The sequence below is a fragment of the Nomascus leucogenys genome, chromosome 9, assembly GCF_006542625.1.
Source record: "Nomascus leucogenys isolate Asia chromosome 9, Asia_NLE_v1, whole genome shotgun sequence".
Classification (NCBI taxonomy): domain Eukaryota; kingdom Metazoa; phylum Chordata; class Mammalia; order Primates; family Hylobatidae; genus Nomascus; species Nomascus leucogenys.
This window is the reverse complement of record NC_044389.1, coordinates 15,947,200-15,970,580: the sequence shown is the minus strand read 5'-3', so window position 1 is coordinate 15,970,580 and position 23,381 is coordinate 15,947,200. Positions and strand designations below refer to the sequence as shown.

Below are 23,381 nucleotides of genomic sequence, written 5' to 3'. Positions count from 1 at the left end.
TTATTTTCTTAGTTCTCAGTGATATTTAAAACAACTAGGAATACTGAAATGTAGTGACAGTGATACTTGATACTATCACAAAAATTGGAGCTTTTGGCAACTTCAGCCCACTTCTCCATACAAACTAATGGACAGGCCTTCATAAGTTTAAATGTTTCAATGAAACCTGAAGTTGCTACTAAAGCTGGAGTCTAAATAACTTTGATCCTGAATATATATTGAAGAGCAAAATGACAAATCAATTAAGAGAGTCAGTAGTACCTGAATTGCCAGGTGTGGGTGGCTGATGAACAACCCATTTTATATACATTATGCACTGCAAAGATTGGAATAATTTCCAATTCACCAAATACCGGACTGGGCAGTTTCAATGTGTAATCTCTATACCATTCAAATAGAATAAACTTAGATCTTTTGAGATTCAAATTCACCCCCTTGTGGGTGGACTCTGATAATTACTTCATTGCACAGCAGACCCTAAATATGAGACATTTCGCATGCAGTCAGGAGGCTGGAAAGAATGTTTTTTATCTTGTTGGGAGGAGATCTGAAAACTTTGAATATGCGGCTGGGCTGGTGGTCGAAGAGCTTGCATAACAGATGGTTCTTTAAAACATTTTTTAAATGCTGGGCCTCGGCCTCAAGTGGTTGGTCCCATCAGACAACAGAATGAAAAAGTACAGCCTCACTGATCCTTGTATTCTGTGTGGAAACACAGGTCACTAAACCTGGAAAGTCTGTCGCTTAGATGATCTTGGGCTCCAGTCGAGGGTCTTTTAAAAGTGAAAGAAGGGACTAGGGAGCAGGCTGGGGAAATAGGAGTCGCTGCCCCTTCCTCTAATTCTATGAGTGAGCTCTTGGCTTGTGGCTCGCCTCTCATTGAGCCGGGACCCTCGGCCCCTTCAGGGCGCCGGGACCCACGTGTCGCCTCTTCAGGGTCTCAGTGCCCTGGGGAGTTGAAGCTGGAGGACCCTTGACCGCAGACCAACTCTGCATGTAAGAACGGTCAGCTGAATTTTCTCCTTTCAGTGGTTTAAATGGGTGTTTAACTCCCCTTCATCTCCTCATCCGACACACTAGCGAGGGCACACGCCCACACGCGCCCCCATCCCTTCTTGTTTACCCTCAGCTCGAGGAAATTGCCGCTCTGGCTGCTTCTTCGCCGCCACGCTCAGACAGAGGTCGCTTCTGACTAGCTGTAAGACCCGGCTGCATTTACATCCCCCCGCCCCGGGCCAGGGTGGGGTGGGAGGGGGTGAGGCGGGGTGAAGAGGTTGGGGCAGGCCGGGGGACTGGAGCCTGAGCCTCATCCTTATTGGCTGGCGGCTAGTGTCCGACCTGAGTCCGGAACCCGCGTCCCCATTCACTATCTTCACTCCTCAACCCAGCCTTCCCCCCACCCCCGGCCCTACTTACCTTCTTCTCCCCCTCGTCTTCCCCCCTGTCCTTCCCAGCACCGTCACCCTCGGGGCTGGGAAGGGCCGTTCTCGGACCCGCGCGGGGAGTGGACCAGGCAGGAGAGGGAGGTTGGAACTTCACAACTCCACACTTGCGATAGTGAGCGAGAGCGAGGCAGAGAGAGATAGGGGGAAGGGGCGGAGAGGAGGGGAGAGAGAAGGGAGGCGAGAGAAAGAGGAGAGAGACCCCTGCCGATCCTGAGCCAGAGGGCAGTGGAGGGAGGGGAAAGAGTCGCCCGAGACGTCCGGGAGCAGTGGCAGCGGCACAGCCGGGGAGGCAATAGCAGCCCCGCGGTAAGCCTCCGCTGCCCTCCGGGAGCTCGGCGGTTCACGGCTCCGCGCCCCGGGCAGCTGCGTCCTCGCCACCGCCTCCGCCTGCGCCCTTGCGGAGCCGAACCAGAGGGCCGGGACGCTGTCTTCCTCGCCTCCTTTCTTAACCCTGACCTCCTCCTCGCAGCTCGGGGGCGGCTCCGGAGCTGCGAGACCGGACAGGGCTCAGAGGTCCTGCCCGGCAGCCCCGAGGAGGGGGAGGCACGCTCCGGCGAGGCGAGAGGGTTGGGTGAGCGGGCACCCCGGTCGCCCCTTCCTTCTTTTCGCCGGAGTTGAATCTGTGCTGCCCGTGTCCAGGTGCTGGGCTTCTGGACCGACACGGATCCCCCATACCCGCCCGCGGTCGGCTTGTCATGCTGCCCAAAGTGGAGACGGAAGCCCTGGGACTGGCTCGATCGCATGGGGAACAGGGCCAGATGCCGGAAAACATGCAAGGTAAGGAGGCGCCGCGCGGCGCTCCGGCTCCCGCTGCTTCCCCACCCCCGGGCTCGCCCTGCAGGCTTCAGCCTCCCGCCCCGCGCGGGCGCGGGAGTAGCCCGGCTGGGCGCTCGCAGCCGCGGGAGTCAAGCCCCCTCCCCAGGTGCAGGCATAAAAGTTTATGGCTCTTGAACAATGCGGGGCAGAGGTTTTTCCAATCAACGTCTAATTGGCCGCTTCTAATTAAGAGAGGCTTCCAGCTCTATGGCAACCCAAGCAGGGCAGCTTAAGGCTAAAGGTACTTTAGAATAATATCATTCTAAGAAGAAATGGAATGTCTCACTGGACACCCGAACAGGTTCTCCGTCATTGGAATTGGTGTGTACTGTACTTCAACCAGTACTCTTGTGTGGAGGGAGGCGACCCAGTCTAGGAAAGTCAACTACAGAAAGAGGTGACCTCCGAAAGGATTGTCTTAGCGGTATTAGAATGTATGTGACCACACCAAAAGCCCAGGCGGACACCCGCAGCCAGCTCGGATTTGGACAATTCAAAACTGCTGGCAGAACTGAAGGGAAAAAGTTACCCCAACCCCCATTCCCTGTACGCGTAGTGCTGAATGAGTCGGGGGTGCGGGGGTAGCGGTTCGTTTATTGCCCCCTTTTAAAATCTGAGATCTGAAAATATGGAAGTCCCATTCGTTTTCCCAGCTCTTGATTGCCAACAAAAAAACAAATCCCGCTGGCTGTATTTTCTCCTCATTCCAAAATAACAACTCTAGATCTGGCTTGTATTAAGCCCTTCAGAAGTTTATCTCATTTGCTCTGGGCCGGGGAGGGAACAATGCTAGGAAAAGTCACCGGTGCTCTTCCATCCTCGCCCCTTCCAGGGTGCAGGATGTGCGGGCCGGCGGGCCTGTGATCCCGGAACGCTTCCTGCCATCCCCTTGCGCGAACTTGAAAGGGCTGGGAGGTGTTGAGAGCAGAGTTCAGAGCTGGTGCACTCTGCGGTGCTGAGAGTGGGCGGCGCGCGCGGGCGCTCAGGCCCGGGGACCTGTAGTCGCCCTACAGCGGAGGGGAAAATACGTAGCTGGAGGGCGTGCGCCGTGCGGCTGTGATCCGTTACCCCATCGGTCATCCTGGGGGTCTCTCCAAGCCTCTAGGTAGGGCTGTGAGAGTCCCCTAGAGCTGAGGCCCCAGAGGCTGACCTGTGGGTCTGGCTGCTATGGGAACCCGGCTGGTCCAAAGAAGCCTTTCTTCCGGGCACCTGGAATTCTAGCTTAGTGTGCGGCATTGGGGAAGTGGCGCGGGGGAGGCTGGGTTGGGGGACCTCAGCCGGCAGCTCCGGAGAGGGCCTAACCGTGGGGTCGCTGGGTGAGGCCCGCACGCTTCTTGGCTCCAAAAGGAAAGTTTCTGCTTCTCGTTCTGGTGCGAGAAGCCAAAGGCTTATTTTGAGAACGGAGAGAGAAATATTATTGGTAACGTTTTCTTTGGAAAGTTCCAGGGGGGTCTTCTGGGCACACTACCTAGTGCCCCCAAACCAGAGAAGTAGTTTTTCTTTGGTGCCTGGACTCAGAAGTCGCCACTCACTCAGCCCATGGTTCGAAATCAGCATGGGAAGCGCCGGGGCAAGGCTTCGTCGGAGACTAGAGGCCTGCCTGTCGGGAGGAGCCCCTGGGGATGGGGACCCCATTCTCCTGCTTGCTCTGGTTCCCACCTGGGACGCCTCCGTAGGAGCCCAGAAAGACGATCCACTACATGGCCCGGGACAGCGCAGCGCGCCCAACTTTGAGGGAACTTCGTGCACCTCTCTGAAGCCCTAGCTTTCCAAGGCACCGCCGTCCGTTCTTCTTTCTCTAGACCGAAACTGGGGAAGAGTGTGGGCGCTTCTTTGCCCCGATGGTTTCGCCTCTCCAAACGCCTACTTTGGCTGCACCAGGGCATCTGGGAAACTCTGAAAGGGGCCCAGGCCTCACACAGCAGCGTCTCCCTACTCAGCCTCTGTCTTTGGGTTTTTTCAAGAGGGTCTCTACCTCATGCCTCGGTCTTTCTTCGATGTCGGGTCCCCGAGGTAGGCACGGAGTCCCTCTGAAAGCAGTTGCCTATCTGTGCCCCTTTGGTGTAAAGTTAGAGTTTACTTTGTTGGGGGAAGGGGAGGTAGAAAAGATCACAGCTGGGAAAGTGCGCTTTAATCCTTGTTCCTAAAACATGCCTCAAGACTGTCATCGCGATTGTTAGGAGAGCTATCAACGTCTAGGGGCTATAAAGGAATTTCTGAACCCTCGGCCCTTCCCAAAACCCCAGGTTCCTAAAACCCTAGCGGGGGTCTCCTGGGGCTGGGATTCAGGCTGGCACCGCTGGGAAGACCGCGCCTAGCATCCCTTTATTAATATTTCACGAAGGCAGGCTCCTGCCTCCTCTGGAGCCTCTTTTCTCGGAATGTTCCCAAACTCTGGCTAACTCACTCCCCTGTAAGCGCCAGCCTAGGGCTCTGTGGCCCGGGAAGAGACGGGTCAACTCCACGGGTCTGCGCGCAGTCCTCAGTCGCAAAGTGCTGCAAGTGAGCCCCCGAGGGCCCTTTCCGACCGAAGATCTCGGGAACCAAAGAGAAAAAAAAAACTTTATTTTCAAAAGAACAAGTATCACTGCGGCGATACTGTGGCCGAGGACTTTGGCGATGGGGTGGGGGCTATTTCTCTTTCCTTTTTGGTAAACAAATCAGAGGAAACTTCTGCCCGGCCGTGGCTTTCCCATCCCCCACCTGCCCCACCCCCTGCAAACGCCACTGATTAACTTAAAACAAACTCGGCTCCGTGTTTGTGCGCCGTTGGGTAGCAGGAGGTAGAGCCTAGGCGAGAGCCTGGTGCGCCCACGGGTTTCGCCGAAGAGTGCCCGGGGGAGTGCGGGCAGGGTCCCGGCTGCGCAGACCTGCGGGTGCCCGCCCACCCGCGCCCCGCGCTCCCGTACTTGTCCTGTGTGGATGTGGAGTCTCCGGGAAATACCGGATCAGGCACTTCCTGGGGTCTCCTGGTCACTGCCCTTCCTGTGCATAGTTTGTCATCTTTTTAGCTGCGAAGACGCCTTCGTGGGTCTGCGTCCAGAGCAAGGCGGTTACCCGATCCCGTCAGTGAGCCGCGCCGCGCGTCGTGGCGGCCTGATTTCTGTTTAACTTTAACAGGGCGATCTCGAGGTGTTTATATTTTGCTATGATGATCGGAAACATGTGAGGTTCATTACAGGGCTTCAATACTTTGAAACCAAAACCCTCCTGTGTGTCTTTTACTCTTCTGGTATTTTTCCCCGTACGGGCGTCCTCTATTTTCTTTTTCCTTCTTTTTATTTTCACAGATTTTCAAACGTGAGGAGATGAAAGTATCCAGAATAGAAAAGTACTGTCAATACGGAACTGAATGTTTCGATTATTCTAACAGATCTGAACGTTGGGAGCCTCAGGCTGTTTAGTTAAAGTGGGCTGCCGCTGAGAAGCGGGTTTCTGGGGCTTTAGTTTCTCTGTCGGACAGAGTTTGCAAATTGGTGCTGCTGTCCCTGTAAGCAAGGTGCACTTGCAGCAAACCACTTCAAGAGGGAGGCAATAAAGCCTGCGTTTCTCTACCTTAGGCGAAGGTGACATTTTGGAACTTAACTTCATAGGGATTTAAAAGAAATTCTAAACTGTTACCTTATGCAATTCATGTCTCTATTTGTTGCTTTGTGGAGTTATGAGACTTGTGTTTAAAAGTGGTCAGTTTAAAATGTTAACAAAAGAAGTTGGAATTTTTTGTGGCACATGGAATTATATGAGGTGCATGCTCATTGATGACAAAAGATGTTTTACTTGTAAAAATAATTCAGTAAGACCTTGCTAAAAATTGTTTTTATTTTATATTTTACCATGTGATATTTGCCCAGCAATCACCAAAATGCTTTTTGTTGCAGGATTAACACCTACATGTAAATTAATTGAATATATGTATACATTTCTCTTTTTGTTTTAGTGTCTCAATTTAAAATGGTGAATTACTCCTACGATGAAGATCTGGAAGAGCTTTGTCCCGTGTGTGGAGATAAAGTGTCTGGGTACCATTATGGGCTCCTCACCTGTGAAAGTTGCAAGGTTTGCTCACACATTGCTACCTGAAAAATATAATGTCCAACACCAAAATAAACCAGCGGATTACTTCTTTTAAGCTAAATTTAGGCTCCCTTTTTAAAGACTCAACTAAAAATGACAAACAGGGAGAAAGAGAGAGTCTTAGGGAGATGATTCTTAGAAGTGTGTGTCTGATTTAGTTCAAAAGGCAAAGAAATTTATGCTGTTTAGAAAACTTTGCCAGTCTCATGGTTCTAAAATACTTTATTGTAGTAAAGTGATATAGCTGTAGAAAGACTTCCATTTCTAACAGTCCTAAATATTGATTTTGCTTGACTTATATGTATTTAAAGCATCGTTGCTCTTGAAAGGGAATATGACAAAGTATTTCCCAAATACATTTTAACTTCAGAGTATTTCTGTGCTATAAGTCTAAACATTTTTTATCCACAGACATAAAAGCCTAAATTCCCAACTGTGTGATTTCATCTTGATTTATTCCAAAATAATTTTAAGGATTTTTTGAAATTTATATCATAAAGACCAAGAAATAAGATTTTAGTTTTTAATATAATTTTATAAATACATCATATGACCTATTTAAATGCATGGGTTTTAATATGTAAAATATGCTGTATTGTTACCAATAATATAAATTATACTTTAAGAATTTATCTCAGGACTTTTTAACGTATTCCCAGTAAATTCAATATTCACTATTTTTCAAAGTTTTTTTGTTTGTTTGTTTTTGTTTTTAAGTGGAAAACTCAGTACAATTACTTAAACCACCACCAGGAAAATCCCTCCATTCTCTATAACAAAGTAAGAATGTTTCTCTTTGTGGCAAGTGGGTTAAATATGAATACTATCCTGGTAAATCTCTTATTATAAGGCTACGCATTTTATTTTTGATTATTTTTTATATAAAATATAAGGAAAGCTCATACCGTGTGTGCTACAATTCAGCTATCTGTGATACGTGCTTTTTCCTTCCATTAGTTTTGCCTTTTTAAAAACAGTTCCCACACTTGAATGTATTCCAGTGGAATTATGAGCATTTTCCCATTTTACTCTTTAAATCCTTTTGCTTTTAACTATCCAGTGTTGACATTTGTTAAAAATTCTGAGGTGTTTTGCTATTCAGTTTTTTCCACTGGTATTTTGCAATGGTTCATCACTGAAATTATATCAGACTACTTAAAAACAATGCCAGGACTTCATGAGTACCTCTATCTGGAACACGTGGGATAATAGGAAAATAGATTTAAAAAAATAATTTGATCAATATAGAGTGTATTTTTTCTGACTGTTGGGATGAAATGGTGTGTAGCCAAATCTCCCCAGGATTTGACGGATTCTTCAAGAATATAACTGATGCCAGAAAAATCTCCACCATGGCCTGGCACAGTTTGGGAAGGTTGATGTTGCTGAAATGTAAAATAAACCACAGAACCACATAAGGGCTCAAATAGTGCAATGAAAGGATTTACTGGTGATTTTCTAAAAATGAAACAATGGAAAAGACAGGTGTTAAATTTATAATACGTCTCACTATTTTCTCTGTCTTATAGGGATTTTTTAAGCGAACAGTCCAAAATAATAAAAGGTACACATGTATAGAAAACCAGAACTGCCAAATTGACAAAACACAGAGAAAGCGTTGTCCTTACTGTCGTTTTCAAAAATGTCTAAGTGTTGGAATGAAGCTAGAAGGTAAGATTCTTCTAAAGACTACTGCCTATTAAAACTCTCCAAGGACATGGACTTTAAAACAACATTATGCTTACAGCATGGTAACATTATTTTCCCAGCATTTTAACACTACTGACAATACTGTAAGATCTTTCTATGTTTCATCTGCAGAATAGTCTGAGTCTCATTTAATCATGGTGACATCTAGTAGGAAAAAAATTTAAAATATTAGTTGTCTTTCCCCCCTCCCATCGCTTTTTTTTTAGTCTAGGGAGCAGATGCATTTGACACAAAAAAGGGAAAAATACCAGGTTATGAAAATGAGACTAAAGCAATCCAACTGAAAACAAGAATAATTTGTAAAACTATTAAAAGTAAAATATCCTTTGAGTTTTTAAATCAAGATACCCTAGGAAAAGTTTGATTTAAATTCTTTTTAAAATAGGTGTGCTTGTCATAAGTGTTAACTACTAATTTCATGATTCTTAAGCAAGAGTTAAAGCCTTTAATGGTGAAAAGGAGTTTCTCACGTAGGATATTATTTTTGATAATGTAGAAATGTATTTTTTTAGAAGATAATGACTGAGGCTGCAAAATAAAAAATTGAGAATCAGGAAACATGAAAAATAATGAACTATTAAATCATTAGCAAAGGTCTGACAAGAACAAGAAAGTGGCTCCTGAAAAGCCACACTTGAACTTTGTTGAAAGAGCAGACCCTATACTAAAATGTACAGATTGGCAGGCAGTAAAGTTAATATGTGACTGCTGTAAATAATTTGTAGTTCATGGACTACTATGGTATGTTGCTGCTTTCTAGCCTCTGACCTACTGGCTTTCCATGGATTAAATATACTGCAAATAAAGCAATAACAGGGATACATATCACCGATGGTGCTAGATACAAGAGTGCATTTTATTTGATCAATGAGGCACAGGCTATTTTTATCTGGAACTTTTCTGTTATATGGAACTAATACTTGATAGAAATACTAAAAAAAAAATCATATAAATCTGCTGAATAACTAACACACTTCTTCTGAATAGAGGTAGCCACTTTGGTTATTATGAGGACTGTTAATGTCAGTATCATTTTTAAGAGATCATGAAAGGAAATAATTGATGCTTATTAATTTTCTTGTTACCAATCACTATTATTTCCCAATAACTATCATTATTATATTATTATTATTATTATTATAACTACTATTATTCCCAATCACTATTATTTGGGAATCACTATTATTCCCAAATAGCAAAATATTATGGTAGATGCTTACTACAGTAAGAGACTCAGAAGATAAGTAAATGTTGTGATTTTGCATGATGCCATTTAATTCCTTTTCAACTAAAATAATAAGGCTGCATTTCTTTACCTTAAATAATTAAACTTTCTTTTTTTTAAATTAAGCTTTCACAATTGTAAATCACTTGTGGTACATGCTCATGCTTCCTTAGGAATGATATGAAACAGCTGAATATTCAATAAATTATCATCCAGATGAAAAACTTTATAATCTTGTGCAATATTCTGTATACCTAGAATTTACAATAAATTTTTAATGGGATACTAATCCTAAGATAAAAAGCTCAAAAACTTAACCTCCAGCAAATTCAATATGTCACAAGCTATCAGAGGTCTCTAGTTTCTGTCTAATTGCCATTGGCCACTATGGACTTAGAGGGAACTGCTAACTAACTTATTAGTCATGGCTGCAGACTCCACACACCACTGTGGCAGAAGACTCTCTTGACGGCTTCTGAAATGAATTAATTTGTTTTAATTATGTCCAGTTCTACTTAAATTAAAAGCAGTAACTGGTGGTCATCTGATGTGGGCTCATCAAGTCCAGGTGAAAATGATTTTCCAAGAAGAACATGTCCCCACCCCTTTTGTAATTGCAACAAGGTAGCCAAAATGGCTTTCAGGAAGGAAGATATCTTGTGGGAAAGTATTCACAATTTAATCCTAAATTGGGTAACTCAATTCCACACCTCCACAAAAGAAAACCCCAGAGCAGTTTGGGTTTCCATAAGGAACTGGCATAATAAAAGCATATACTCTTAGTAGAACGACTGATACTCTTTCTTAGCAATGTGAAATATTTATTTTTATTTTATTTTATTTATTTATTTTTTGAGACAGGAGTTTCGCTCTTGTTGCCCAGGCTGGAGTGCGGTGGTGTGATCTTGGCTCACCGCAACCTCCACCTCCTGGGTTCAAGCGATTCTCCTGTCTCAGCCTCCTGAATAGCTGGGATGACAGGCACCCACCACCACGCCTGGCTAATTTTTTGTATCTTTAGTAGAGACGGGGTTTCATCATGTTGGCCAGGCTGGTCTCGAACTCCTGACCTCAGGTGATCCACCCGCCTTGGCCTCCCAAAGTGCAGAGATTACAGGTGTGAGCCACCGCACCACGCCTATGTGAAATATTTCTACGTCTAACAAAAATTATGAACTCTCCTCCGTCCACAAAAGGGTTAATATGTCCCTATGTGCCCAAAATATTTTTTTGATGACAACACACACTTGGAGGAAGGAATTCATAAATAAAGAGGACATGGTTTTTTGGGAAATCTTTGTGGCCTATTGTAACGAAAACAACCACACACATACCACTTCTTGTCGATTTACATTTCTAAATATCTGAAGAATGCTAATAATTTGCACCTTATTTATACCTTTCCTTCCTTCCCCCCACCCCACCCCCAACAGCTGTAAGGGCCGACCGAATGCGTGGAGGAAGGAATAAGTTTGGGCCAATGTACAAGAGAGACAGGGCCCTGAAGCAACAGAAAAAAGCCCTCATCCGAGCCAATGGACTTAAGCTAGAAGCCATGTCTCAGGTGATCCAAGCTATGCCCTCTGACCTGACCATTTCCTCTGCAATTCAAAACATCCACTCTGCCTCCAAAGGCCTACCTCTGAACCATGCTGCCTTGCCTCCTACAGACTACGACAGAAGTCCCTTTGTAACATCCCCCATTAGCATGACAATGCCCCCTCACGGCAGCCTGCAAGGTTACCAAACATATGGCCACTTTCCTAGCCGGGCCATCAAGTCTGAGTACCCAGACCCCTATACCAGCTCACCCGAGTCCATAATGGGCTATTCGTATATGGATAGTTACCAGACGAGCTCTCCAGCAAGCATCCCACATCTGATACTGGAACTTTTGAAGTGTGAGCCAGATGAGCCTCAAGTCCAGGCTAAAATCATGGCCTACTTGCAGCAAGAGCAGGCTAACCGAAGCAAGCACGAAAAGCTGAGCACCTTTGGGCTTATGTGCAAAATGGCAGATCAAACTCTCTTCTCCATTGTCGAGTGGGCCAGGAGTAGTATCTTCTTCAGAGAACTTAAGGTATGCCACCAGCTATTACAACTTACAGTACCCCTTTTAAGAGAGACCTCTGTTCCTAATTAATACATTCTTGGTGCTGAAAGTACGTGTTCGTTAATTTTCTACTTTGTATGATTTACAGAGTAGACGTAATTTTATTACCTTGACTTCAGGACTATGGCAGCTTAACTTTACGGGGCTTTGATTTTGTGTAGTTCTTAATTTGGGGGGGGGATGGCATTTAACATAAAGTATAGGAAACTTGGGCTTTTTTTTTCTAAATAGTAGAATATCTGTATTCCTTTTAATTCAGATGGTTTGTGGCTTAAAACATTTCAAGTCAATGTGAAATAGCGCCTAGTAAACTATTTTTCTTGAAAATTACCAAGTGAAGAGCTATATTATAATGGTGTCATCTTGAAGGTTTCTTTTGAAGGAAAAAATGCCAACATTTAGTAGTGTTTAGACTCTAAGGAATGAAAATGATACCACTGGTTAGTAGTATCAAGTAGGTATTTACTACTGTTTGCCTTGACATTAGGTTGGTAAAGCCTTTGTTTTTGGAGCAGATTCCAATAGGATGTTTACTGTCATTGGATGGGGAATGGGCAAATGGTGAGTGCTAGTTTACTTGGTTTGGGTTGTAGTTCTCATAATCTATGTCTTGTTGATTTTAGTGGACTGGTACATTGTAAACATAGTACTTGTTTGTATAGGGATCTATGTTTAAATTCATAATTATTTTATTTCCTGAAACTTAAGTCTGAATTAATGTGGGAAAGTTATTTAGAAGTTTGGAATCTAACAGGGGCTACCAAAACACATTTGGTAGTCAGTGGTTTCATTCCTATTTTAAAAGTGAGTCTTGAGTTTGATTTCCAAGTATATTTTGTCACAAAATCAATTTCTTCCTTTTGCTGTCACGGGGAGAGATGCAGCTGCTAAATATCTGTGACTTGTGATTACCTAGGACAGGAGATTGATTGTAAAATTTCTGAGAGAAGGAAAATGCAAAGCCAACTTTTAATTTTAAGAGTTACTGTTAAAAATCGTCTGTGTAAGTAGATGGTCTGGGGAATGCGGAAGCCACAAGCAAATGGAAAATAATGCTTTCATAGCAGTCTACATCAAGCACTGTTCTTTGTAAATGGAAGCAAAAAAGTTACCTGAACAGACCTAAATAAGTTGATACGATTCCATCAGCATGCTCTTAAGACTGTGGACACCTCCAGCTCTTTATTTCCACGTCCTTTATAGCTACACTTAAAAATGGCTGAAGGATATCTCAGGCTGCAAAGGGCAAGCAGAATGCACTGCATTAGCACAATTAGGCCAGATATTTTCCGAGTATGTGTTAGGGTCTGTAACCACTCTATGATAATCAGAACATTTTTCATGAAAAAACAAACCACGCAAACACTTTCCTGATATTCTTACATTCAAAACCGTGTCCTTAATAGAACAGGTAAAGTGTTTGAAAATGAAAATTAAAATGATAATTTTAGATACTGTCGAAAGGTTAGGTAATGTAAAAATGAGGAAAACACGGACTTTTTACAATCCAATGAACTTGATCTGAACTCTATCTTCACCACTTAATAATTGTGTCTTCATAGGCAGGTTGTTAGACTCTCTGAGCCTTGGTTTTTCTCATGTGTAACTTGCATATGTGGTGTTTGTGGAGGAGTACTGGGAGCACAGATGTAACAGTACTTATATTGGGGAGGTTTTCAAAGGAAAATGAGAATATGCAGATTAAGCACTCAGTACTGGGAGTCTGGCATATACTACATACCCAATAAAGTGTGGTGCTGTTTTAAATTGATATTATTGGGGCCGGGCGTGGTGGCTCACGCCTGTAATCCCAGCACTTTGGGAGGCCGAGGCGGGCAGATCACCTGAGGTCAGGAGTACGAGACCAGCCTGACCAATATGGAGAAACCCCGTCTCTACTAAAAATACAAAAAAATTAGCTGGGCGTGGTGGCACGTGCCTGTAATCCCATCTACTAGGGAGGCTGAGACAGGAGAATCGCTTGAACCTGGGAGGCGGAGGTTGTGGTGAGCCGAGATCTTGCCATTGCACTCCAGCCTGGGTGACGAGTGAAACTCCATCTCAAAAATAAATAAATAAATAAATAAATAAATAAATAAATTGATATTATCATTGTTGTTTTATGAAAAATGTGCAGAATCTACACAAGTTTTATATTTAGGATCAAAAACATGCAATTATAGTCTCTTGGTTTAACATTGGTAAAAACTATTACATGTGTTATAGAGTAGTATGATTGTATTATAATTAACAGTTATTAATCAGTACTAATTAAGGACCTAAAATTGGCCAAGTGGTAAGTTGGGTATAAGGTAAATACAATGTTGAATAAAACAAGATGTTTCCTCTCAGAGTTTATAATAAGCCAGTTTCATAAATAATTATTTTAAAAAATAAAGACAGCCACAGAGAATAAAAATATATTTTACAAATCAACAAGGAAAGAAATAATGCATATTATTTTCATGTAAAAAAGGAAACATTATGAAGTAAATATAGCTAGTGACTGTAAGGCATTAAGAGGGCTGGGAAAATTTGTTTTTTCCACTATTCCTCTCTTTTGCTGCCTCTGTGGATAAATTTTACAGTGAGCTTCTTTATATTGCATGAGGTTAAATATTTGGCTAAAACATAAATATCTTTGAGAATGGGGCATATAAAAGCATTTTTCAATCAATTATGGTGTTGTTTAATGCATTTACCAGTCTTTCATAGAATACGAAACATGGAAAAGGGAAAAAAGTACAAACACGAGGGTCATCTGCAAGGGGTGGGAGATATTCCCAGAAGAGAAAGATAATTTTGACCCACTTCACAGTTTGCCTTGGGCTTACATTGACCAGGAGTGATTCAAGTATTTTTCAGTGAACAAAGAGTAGAATTCAGAAAAACTTAAGGATAGTTTCAGTAGAGAGTTGGGAGGTGACTATTGACATTTGGAAGAAATCCTTTTCCTTTCGTTTATAAATTTACTTTGTCAGAAAGCAAACCAACTCATTTGAAGCCAGGATTGAGACATCTCTAGGGCTGTGGCTTTCAATTTTTTTAATGATGACCCGCAGTAGGAAATGTATTTTACGGCGGGACATGGTGTACCAAACACATCACACGGGCGCACACACACAGAGATGCACAAACACACAAACACATACACACAACTAAAACAAAGTTTCACCAGATAGTACATAACCTACAAGCCACACACTCTGATATTTTCTATCTATTCTACTTTAGTCTAATTTATTTTATGTTTTTAAAAAAATTCTGGTCACGACTCACTAAATTGATTTCACGGCCTATTAATGGGGCATGACCTGCAATTCAGGAAACCTTGCTGCTCTAGAGGAGGTTTCATCAGCCATCCATTGGCATTGCCTACCTGCTACGATTAAGGATAGTAACTCCGGAAAAAGGTCTCTTCCTCCTGGCATGGCCTATAAGACATCCTTGAAACCCGCAGTCTGAGTCCCCACCCTATCTTTCTGTAAAGGTTGTAATTTTAAAATATCATTTGGAAGATAAATGCTCTTTTTTATTCAATTTGATTTTAATTATTTTTGTAGAGACAGGGGTCTCACTCTGCTGCCCAGGCTAGTCTCAAACTCCTAGGCTCAAGCAATCCTCCTGCCTTGGCCTCCTAAAGTGCTGGGATTACAGACAGGAGCCATTGTGCCTGTTTTATTCATTAAATATCTGTCCTTTTCTTGGTAACTTCACAGCAAATTACCTATCAAGTGATATACTTATTGGACAGATTTTTTATACCTCTAAAACCCAAAGATGAAAAATCACATATTTGCTCCTAATTAGGCAATTTTGAAATGACCTCTTGCTCACTCTCTCTTTTTTTTTTTTTTTTGAGACGGAGTCTTGCTCTGTCGCCCAGGCTGGAGTGCAGTGGTGCGATCTCAGCTCACTGCAAGCTCCGCCTCTTGGGTTCATGCCATTCTCCTGCCTCAGCCTCTTGAGTAGCTGGGACTACAGGTGCCCACCACCACGCCTGGCTAATTTTTTGTATTTTTAGTAGAGATGGTGTTTCACCGTGTTAGCCAGGATGGTCTTGATCTCCTGACCTTGTGATCCGCCCGCCTCAGCCTCCCAAAGTGCTGGGATTATAGGCATGAGCCACCACACCCGGCCTACCTCTTGCTCACTCTCTCAGGACAAATTACACTCTCTACCACGTAGGAAAAACAGAGAATTTCATTTGTTTACTAGTTAAGGGAACAGAAGGGCCAGGAAATTTGGTAGGTTGTTTTGTTTTTCTATACATCTACAAGGTGCAAAAAAAGGTATTCTGGTTTTCATTCAAAAGATTGGAATGAAAAAGAAATTACAACTCCCCAACTCTCATAGAAACCATAGAATTTCCGAGCTGGAAGATGAAAGGGAAAAGGGCTAGAGGACACATAAGTGAGCTGCTTTGTTTTTTTAACACACTTGTAAAGGACAATTCTGGTCTTCATCCAAAATAATGGCTTGAGAAAGATGAAATTAATACTCTGAAACTTGTAGCTTTTGCAACAGCAGATGTGCATCAAAAGATACTCATTGCCTAGAAATCACAAGGTTTTTCAGAGCTAGAAGGGATCACTGAGATCATTTGACCCTACCTCTTTTTACATATGAAGAAACTGAGGCAGAAGGGAATATAATCTGCCCAAGATTATCCAGCTACTGAATGGCAGAACTGGGACTGGTAGATTCAGGTTCAAAGAAGCAGTCCTCTTGTACGCATTCCCTCATCCCCCCAGCACACACACACACACACACACACACACACACACACAGAGACAGTGTAACCTTTGACTCCAAAAAAAAACAGTCCTTTGCCAGTGAAGCTAAAGCAAATCTCTAGGTTATCAGAAGCCCATCACTACCATCCAATTACCAAATCACTAATAATCAGTGAGACAGATTTTCCCTGAGTCCAGATGACCCCCTGGGAGTGAATGAGTCACTTTAAAAAGCTACAATAATTCTTTCAGGCCACTGGGGTATCATTCAGTACAGTGGACTCAGCACTTCTGGGCCTTGAAAGAGTTTCCGAAGCATTCTCTAGTGCCCTACCCTCTGCGGATAGTTTACTCTCCGGGACAATCTGGTTCAGTGACGGCATATGGGCTGTACTCTGCAGTTAAAGCGGCCAAACACGATTATATCCTGTGCTCTACTAGAAGCTGGGCATGTTCAGTATGGGTTTCTTGTTATGTATGCTTGTCGAGATAGCAGAAAGAGAATGCAGGGCGCTCACTTTGGCGGCATATACAATAAAATTGGAAAGATACAGAGATTAGCATGACCCCCTGCACAAAGATGACACACGCATTCATGAAACTGTCCATAAAAAAAGAGAACACAGGACTGTAACCAGGTGATAGGTGAGCCACTAATTATAAAATTTTCTGATCTTTAAACCAAATCTGTTAAGTGGCCTATGCTCTTGACTGTTTCCTTGTGTTTTTAGAAATTAAGAGCTAATTCGAGACTTTTGTATTCTGCTGAAAGAGCTGTCCTTGTGAGTCAAGAAGATTGGCTTTTTTTTCAGTTATTTTTTTTTCACCTGTGTCTTGAATATCTCACAAATACAAGAGCAGTGAGAAAATAATTCCCACTTTGTTAAACAACTAATGAATCTGGAGGATCTATTTGATCTTCTAATGAGACCAGATGTCTTAAGAGAATTCTGGGAATGGATATATAAGAACTTCCCCTCGATGAATGATTCTGATACATGTACTTATTAAAAAAAATCTAAATTAATCCTGACTGAAACTCCCAACTAGCATTTCTGTGGAAAATAGGTCTCAGAGACTCAGGGAGTTTGTGCCAAAGGAATTTAGCCATGCTGAAGTTGGTTTTTAAGTACAGCTTTATCTAAAGCGAGGGCACAAGGGGGGGAGCAAAACTTCTTTTTTCTCTAGCCCATTATGGAAGCTATCTGAGCAGCGTTATTTATTTATTTTTAGCATTCTAGATCCTTTTTCCTAAATCACAGTTACCTTTCCCAATACAGGCCTATAATCTTAGACTTTATTGAATCTGCCCCAATTTTAAGCTATATTCTTTAGTAAATTTACTTAGTCCTACTTTTTTTTTTAAGATAGGGTCTCTCTCTGTTGCCCAGGCTGGAGTGCAGTGGCATGATCATAGTTCACTGCAGCCTTGACCTTGTGGCCTCAAGCCATCTTCCCACTTTAGCTTCCCAAATAGCTGGGACCACAGGCGCATGCAACCACGCTAGCTAATTTTTTATTTTTTGTGGAGATGGGATCTTGTGATGTTGCCCAGGCTGGTCTGGAAATCCTGGATTCAAGCAATCCTCCCACCTTGGCCTCCCAAAGTGCTGGAATTACAGGCATAACCCGCTGTGCCTGGCAACCCTACTTTTTTTTTTTTTTTTTTTTTTTTTGAGACGGAGTTTCGCTCTTGTTGCCCAGGCTGGAGTGCAATGGCACGATCTCAGCTCACTGCAACCTCCGCCTCCCAGGTTCAAGTGATTCTCCTGCCTCAGCCTCCCGAGTAGCTGGGATTATAGCGCCTGCCACCATGCCTGGCTTATTTTTGTATTTTTTAGTAGAGATGGGATTTCTCCATGTTGGGCAGGCTGGTCTCGAACTCCTGACCTCAGGTGATCCACTCGCCTCGGCATCCCAAAGTTTACAGGCGTGAACCACTGTGCCCGGCCAGCCCTACTTTTCTATGGGAGAGAAAGAGAAACTGAGAGAGAGGATCCTGCTTGGTGTCTACCACATTTACTTGCCATGTGGCTCTCCTTTGCCTTCTCCTGAGAGTTGGGGTCGGGAATCATGGGTCCAACACAGCACTCCTCATTGCCATGTGATGTCACAGAGCAGTAGCCACTTTACTTACCTTTGTTTTCACTTCTCTGGATGCAAAGTAGCTAATCTGGGAAGCACAAGGATGACACAAAGAAAACAAACATTAAAGTTTGTTTTCCAGTCAAATTTTTCAATGAAAATTTTCCAATCAAAATTTGATCTCAAGGCACATCAAGCCATCTATTGCCAGTTCTCATACTCATCACAAAGTTGCCAGAATGAAATAAATCAAACCTGCATAGGTTTACAAGGAAATGATAAAACTGGTTTTTCTTCTGCTGAAGGTAGATATGAAAGTGTTCTTTGTGAATTTGGAGAGAATGTTGGAATCAGCAGGTTTGATTCACGGTCTCTAAGGTCTCTTCAGGTGTTAAGCATCTGCTTTTATATCTTTTTCCAAGCAGACCTGAAACAGAAGGCTTTGGTATGGCTGATAGTGTTGGATGAGAATTTATGTTATTTCAGCCTTTCTTGCTTATATACGTATATTGCATGTGTCTGTTGTAGACTCAGAAAGCCATTATCTTTCTTCTTGCTTTCTTCTGAGCTTTCTTCTTGCTCACAATTCACTGAAAGAATCAGCTCTTCTCAGCCAATGCCTGTTTGTGCTATGGCCAACTCACTGTGGGGCAGTGGAACATGCCCACTTACTGTGGAGATGTGTATTGTTCTTTACTGGGGTATCTTGAAAGTACACCAGTGACCTCAAAACTCCCATGCATTAGTTACTTCTACTAAGATAAAATTTACTCTCCCTAAAATTTACTGTTTTTAATGTACAAATAATAAAACAGCTCTTTCACACTTTAAAATTCTCTTGTGTCCCTTTGTAATAAACTCCTCTCCCCACCCCAGTCCCTGCCAATCCTGATCTGTTATTGTCCTTACAGTTTTTTTTTGTTACTTTTAAAAAGAAGTAAATTTGCTTTATTCGTTGAGTATACATTTACAAACTGTAAACTCAGTTTAAGCTCCCTGAAACTTATGGTTTCAGCATAGTTGAGCACTAATAGTTTACATGGAAACATATCCTCCACGGGGCGCTGGGATATTTGGTAAGAGAGTAGTGATGATCATAACTTCACACTGGGTCTGCTTGTTCACATGTTTTATGAGCTTCCTGTTCATATTAACCTGTATGTTATCTACTGGAACCATGGGGAGAACATGAGAATAGCGAGGCACACCCAAGAAATCCATGTTTAACTAGCTTGGCCATCGTCAGGTGTCTGAATCTGAACAGTGAGAGTAGGACCACACTGCTACTGCATACCTGACTGCCTCATTCTGTGCCCCTCCAGTTCAATATAGCCTGGTTTTGCAAACTGAGGCTTAAGCCTCGGCAGCCAAGAGCAAGCCCTTGTTCCTGTTCTGACGAGGATGTACTGAATTATTTTGTATTCAGTTTCCTACGATGACCTTCTCTAATTACACAAAGGAAAACATAATGAATTTACATATCTTCGGGTCAATTTATGAAAAATCATTCTCTTCAGTAATACAAGTCCTTTAAGACCTGTTGGAAAATGGTACAGACGTGAGCATTTTCCTTGCTCTGCTCAAGGTCATATGGTAAAGAAGAGAAGTAACTTTTCTTGAGTACCCACTAAGCACCTACTCTAGTGCTAGGTGCTTGCAGGCCATTTTCTAGTTTGATCTTTAGGACAGTCCAGTGATGTGAGCAGTGTATGGTCATTTGGTCAGAGTGGGAGTAAAAGGCCATCGCTCTCGTATAACATGTTCTCTGTAGAGGATAGGTCTGTCAGTCATAATGACTCATAGAGATGTCAAGTTAATTGATTAGTAAAAGTTTGCTAAATCAATTTTTTTTTTTTTTTTTTTTTTTTGAGACAGGCGACTCTGTCGCCCAGGCTGGAGTGCAGTGGCACGATCTTGGCTCACGGCAACCTCCGCCTCCTGCATTCAAGTAATTCGCCTTCCTCTCAGCCTCCTGAGTAGCTGGGATTACAGGCACGCACGACAACACCTATCTAATTTTTGTATTTTTAGTAGAGATGGGGTTTCGCCATGTTGGCCAGGTTGGTCTCGAAACTCCTGACATCAGGGTGATCTGCCTGCCTCAGCCTCCCAAAGTGCTTGGATTATGGGCATGAGCCAGTGCGCCTGACCGTTAATTGTACTTTTTTTTTCCTTTTTTCTTTTTTTGAGACGGAGTTTCACTCTTGTTGCCTGGGCGGGGGTGCAATGGCACAATCTCGGCTCACTGCAACCTCCACCTCCTGGGTTCCAGCAATTCTCCTGCCTCAGCCTCCTGAGTAGCTGGGATTACAGGCATGTGCCACCATGCCCAGCTAATTTTTGTATTATTAGTAGAAACGAGGTTTCACCCTGTCAGCCAGGCTGGTCTCAAACTCCTGACCTCAGATGATCCACCTGCCTTGGCCTCCCAAAATGCTGGGATTACAGATGTGAGCCACCATCCTCAGCCAAATTGTACTTTCAGTAAAGTACTTTACTGTTTACAAAGAACTTCCATATACATTTTTTTGGTCCTGGTCTCTGTCTTTCATTTTGGGAGCATGGATGTAACTGTTGTTTTTTAAAGCCTACAACGGAACCATCTCCTATGAATTGACTATCACCTGTCTAAATGCCCTGTTTACAGCAGTTTTACCTGCAAAAGCAGGATATTTAAAGTACTTTATAATTGATAATTGCCATTATCAATATGCTCACCTCTTTACCATATTCCAACAGGTCTTAAAGGACTTGTATTATTTTTTACTGAAGAGAGTGGTTTTTCGTAAGTTTACCCAAACATACGTACATTTGTTATGTTGGTTTTTTGGTTTTTTTGTTTTTGTGTTTGTTTTTGAGACAGAGTCTCACTCTGTTGCCCGGGCTGGAATGCAGTGTCGCGATCTCAGCTCACTGCAACTTCCGCCTCCCGGATTCAAGCAATTCTCCTGCATCAACCTCCCGAGTAGCTGAGATCAGGCACATACCACCACGCCCTGCTAATTTTTGTATTTTTAGTAGAGATGGGGTTTCACCACGTTGGCCAGGCTGGTCTCAAACTCTTGACCTCAGGTGATCCACCTGCCTCGGCCTCCCAAAGTGCTGGGATTACAAGCGTGAACCACTACACCGGGCTGGGTTTTTTGTTTTTTTTGTTTGTTTTTTTAAATTAGAGGAGGCCCAGCCAGGCGCGGTGGCTTATGCCTGTGATCCCAGCACTTTAGGAGGCCGAGGTGGGAGGATCACCCGAGGTCAGGAGTTCAAGAGCAGCCTGGCCAACATGGTGAAACCCCGTCTCTACAAAAATTATGAAAATTAGCTGGGCGTGGTGGCACTTGCCTATAATCCCAGCTACTTGGGAGGCTGAGGCAGGAGAATCACATGACCTCAGGAGGCAGAGGTTGCAGTAAGCCAAGATGGCACTACTGCACTCCAGCCTGGGTGGCAGAGTAAGACTTTGTCTTAAAAATAATAATAATAATAGGCTGGGCTCAGTGGTTCACGCCTGTAATCCTGGCACTTTGGGAGGCAGAGGCAGGTGGATCAGGAGGTCAGGAGATCGAGACCATCCTGGCTAACACAGTGAAACCCCGTCTCTACTAAAAAATATACAAAAAATTAGCCGGGCATGGTGACGGGTGCCTGTAGTCCCAGCTACTCGGGAGGCTGAGGCAGGAGAATGGCGTGAACCCGGGAGGTTGAGCTTGCAGTGAGCCGAGATTGTGCCACCGCACTCCAGCCTGGGAGACAGAGCGAGACTCTGTCTCAAAAATAATAATAATAATAATAATAATAATAATAATAATAATTAGAGGAGACCATCGTAGGAAACTGAAGACAAAATAATTCAGTATGTCCCCATCAGAACAGGAACAGGGTCTTGTTGGTTGCAGAGACTTAAGCCTCATTTTGCAAAACCAGGCTATATATAATTGGAGGGGCACAGAATGAGCCAGTCAGGTATGCATTAGCAGTGTGGTCCTCCCCAGCTTGTGAATACCTGGGTAGGCTTACCTGACCTCCTCCATCCTCCCAGTGCTTGGCACTGGTTCCTACTGAACAATCGGTAGAAGCAATTTTTGTCAGCTTGTCTGCCTAGAAGTAGCCACATGCTTGTTTGCTGAGAATAATTAGGGTCCCTGCTTATTCCAGTACTTATGCTTTCCCAGCAGGCACACAGATTGCTCACAGATCTTATGGAAAGGCTGCCAGTGTTACTTCCTCAGTGTTGGGGAAGTAGAGCCCACTAAGCCTGAGCCCCCAGCTCCCTGTCTGCACACTGTCATACAAAGTCACAGAATGGGTTAAACACACACACACACACACACACACACAGAGAGAGAGAGAAAACATGACTCATATGTGACATCCCCCAACACACTTTTGAAGGACTTTGCCCTCTGAACCTATAAGGTAAAATAGATCTTTTTTATTTTCCAGGATAAATAAAGAATGATTTTGCTCTGACTTATTCTTCTACAGCTTGGGAAGTAGATCATACAAATCTTTGAGAGTTCAACATCCATTTGCAGAATGGCTCCATGGAAATTGGCCATTTAAACTATTCTTCATGTTAAAGACATTAAGCTCTAACCCATGGAAACCACCCACAGCCAAGAACAACAAAAATGACATAAACCATGTCACCTAACCCAGCAGCTAGGTATTTCTTGAATATCTGATACTTAAAACTTAACTCCCCTCTACACCTGTGTCCTCTCCATACAGTAGGCTAAAATCAGGCAGCCAGTGGCATGGGCGCCCTGGCTGGCTCCATGGGGGACACTAACCTTGCACATCATTTTCTTTATCTTCTCCTCTCTCCTCCTTGTCCACTTTTCTTCTGTCCCAATTCACTTTTTCCTTTCTTACTTCATTAACTTTTTTCCCTTTCCTTCTTATACCTCAGGAAGCAGCACCCTTAGGCATTAGCTTGTCCTCAGCTGCATCTTCATTTACCCTTCAGGTGAAATGTGGTTGAGCAAGGAAGGCAACTCATTCCCTACAAGTCTGAGAATGGGTGGAGCGGGCAAGAGAAACGGTTAACTAGACCCCAGAGATGGGCTGCAGTTAATGATAATAGGATTTCTATCTGTCCTTCCACTGTGCCAAGTGACTTCCACATAGTGGCATTTTCCAAGGGTGAGTGCAGAGGGAGTAGCTGCTCAGCTTGGATG

At 43.4% G+C, this 23,381-nt stretch overlaps 1 protein-coding gene and 1 non-coding gene across 4 annotated transcripts in view; both read left to right on the top strand.

Moving 5' to 3' along the window:
* The window catches only part of NR5A2 (nuclear receptor subfamily 5 group A member 2), a 157,382-nt gene that overhangs the window by 10,048 nt on the left and 123,953 nt on the right, over window positions 1-23,381 (top strand). The window contains exons 2-5 of one of the 3 annotated variants that reach the window (XM_003264519.4): window positions 2,085-2,222; window positions 6,199-6,317; window positions 7,865-8,006; window positions 10,704-11,350. In XM_003264519.4, coding sequence (XP_003264567.2) covers window positions 2,085-2,222; window positions 6,199-6,317; window positions 7,865-8,006; window positions 10,704-11,350 — 1,046 coding nt within the window. Of the gene's footprint in view, window positions 1-2,084; window positions 2,223-5,016; window positions 5,394-6,198; window positions 6,318-7,864; window positions 8,007-10,703; window positions 11,351-23,381 lie in introns of those variants that run through there. The other 2 variants (XM_030818418.1, XM_030818416.1) reach the window with 2 other exon arrangements.
* Window positions 16,630-16,734, top strand: LOC115836780. Its single transcript, XR_004031800.1, has one exon. It is a non-coding gene; the product is annotated as a U6 spliceosomal RNA (small nuclear RNA).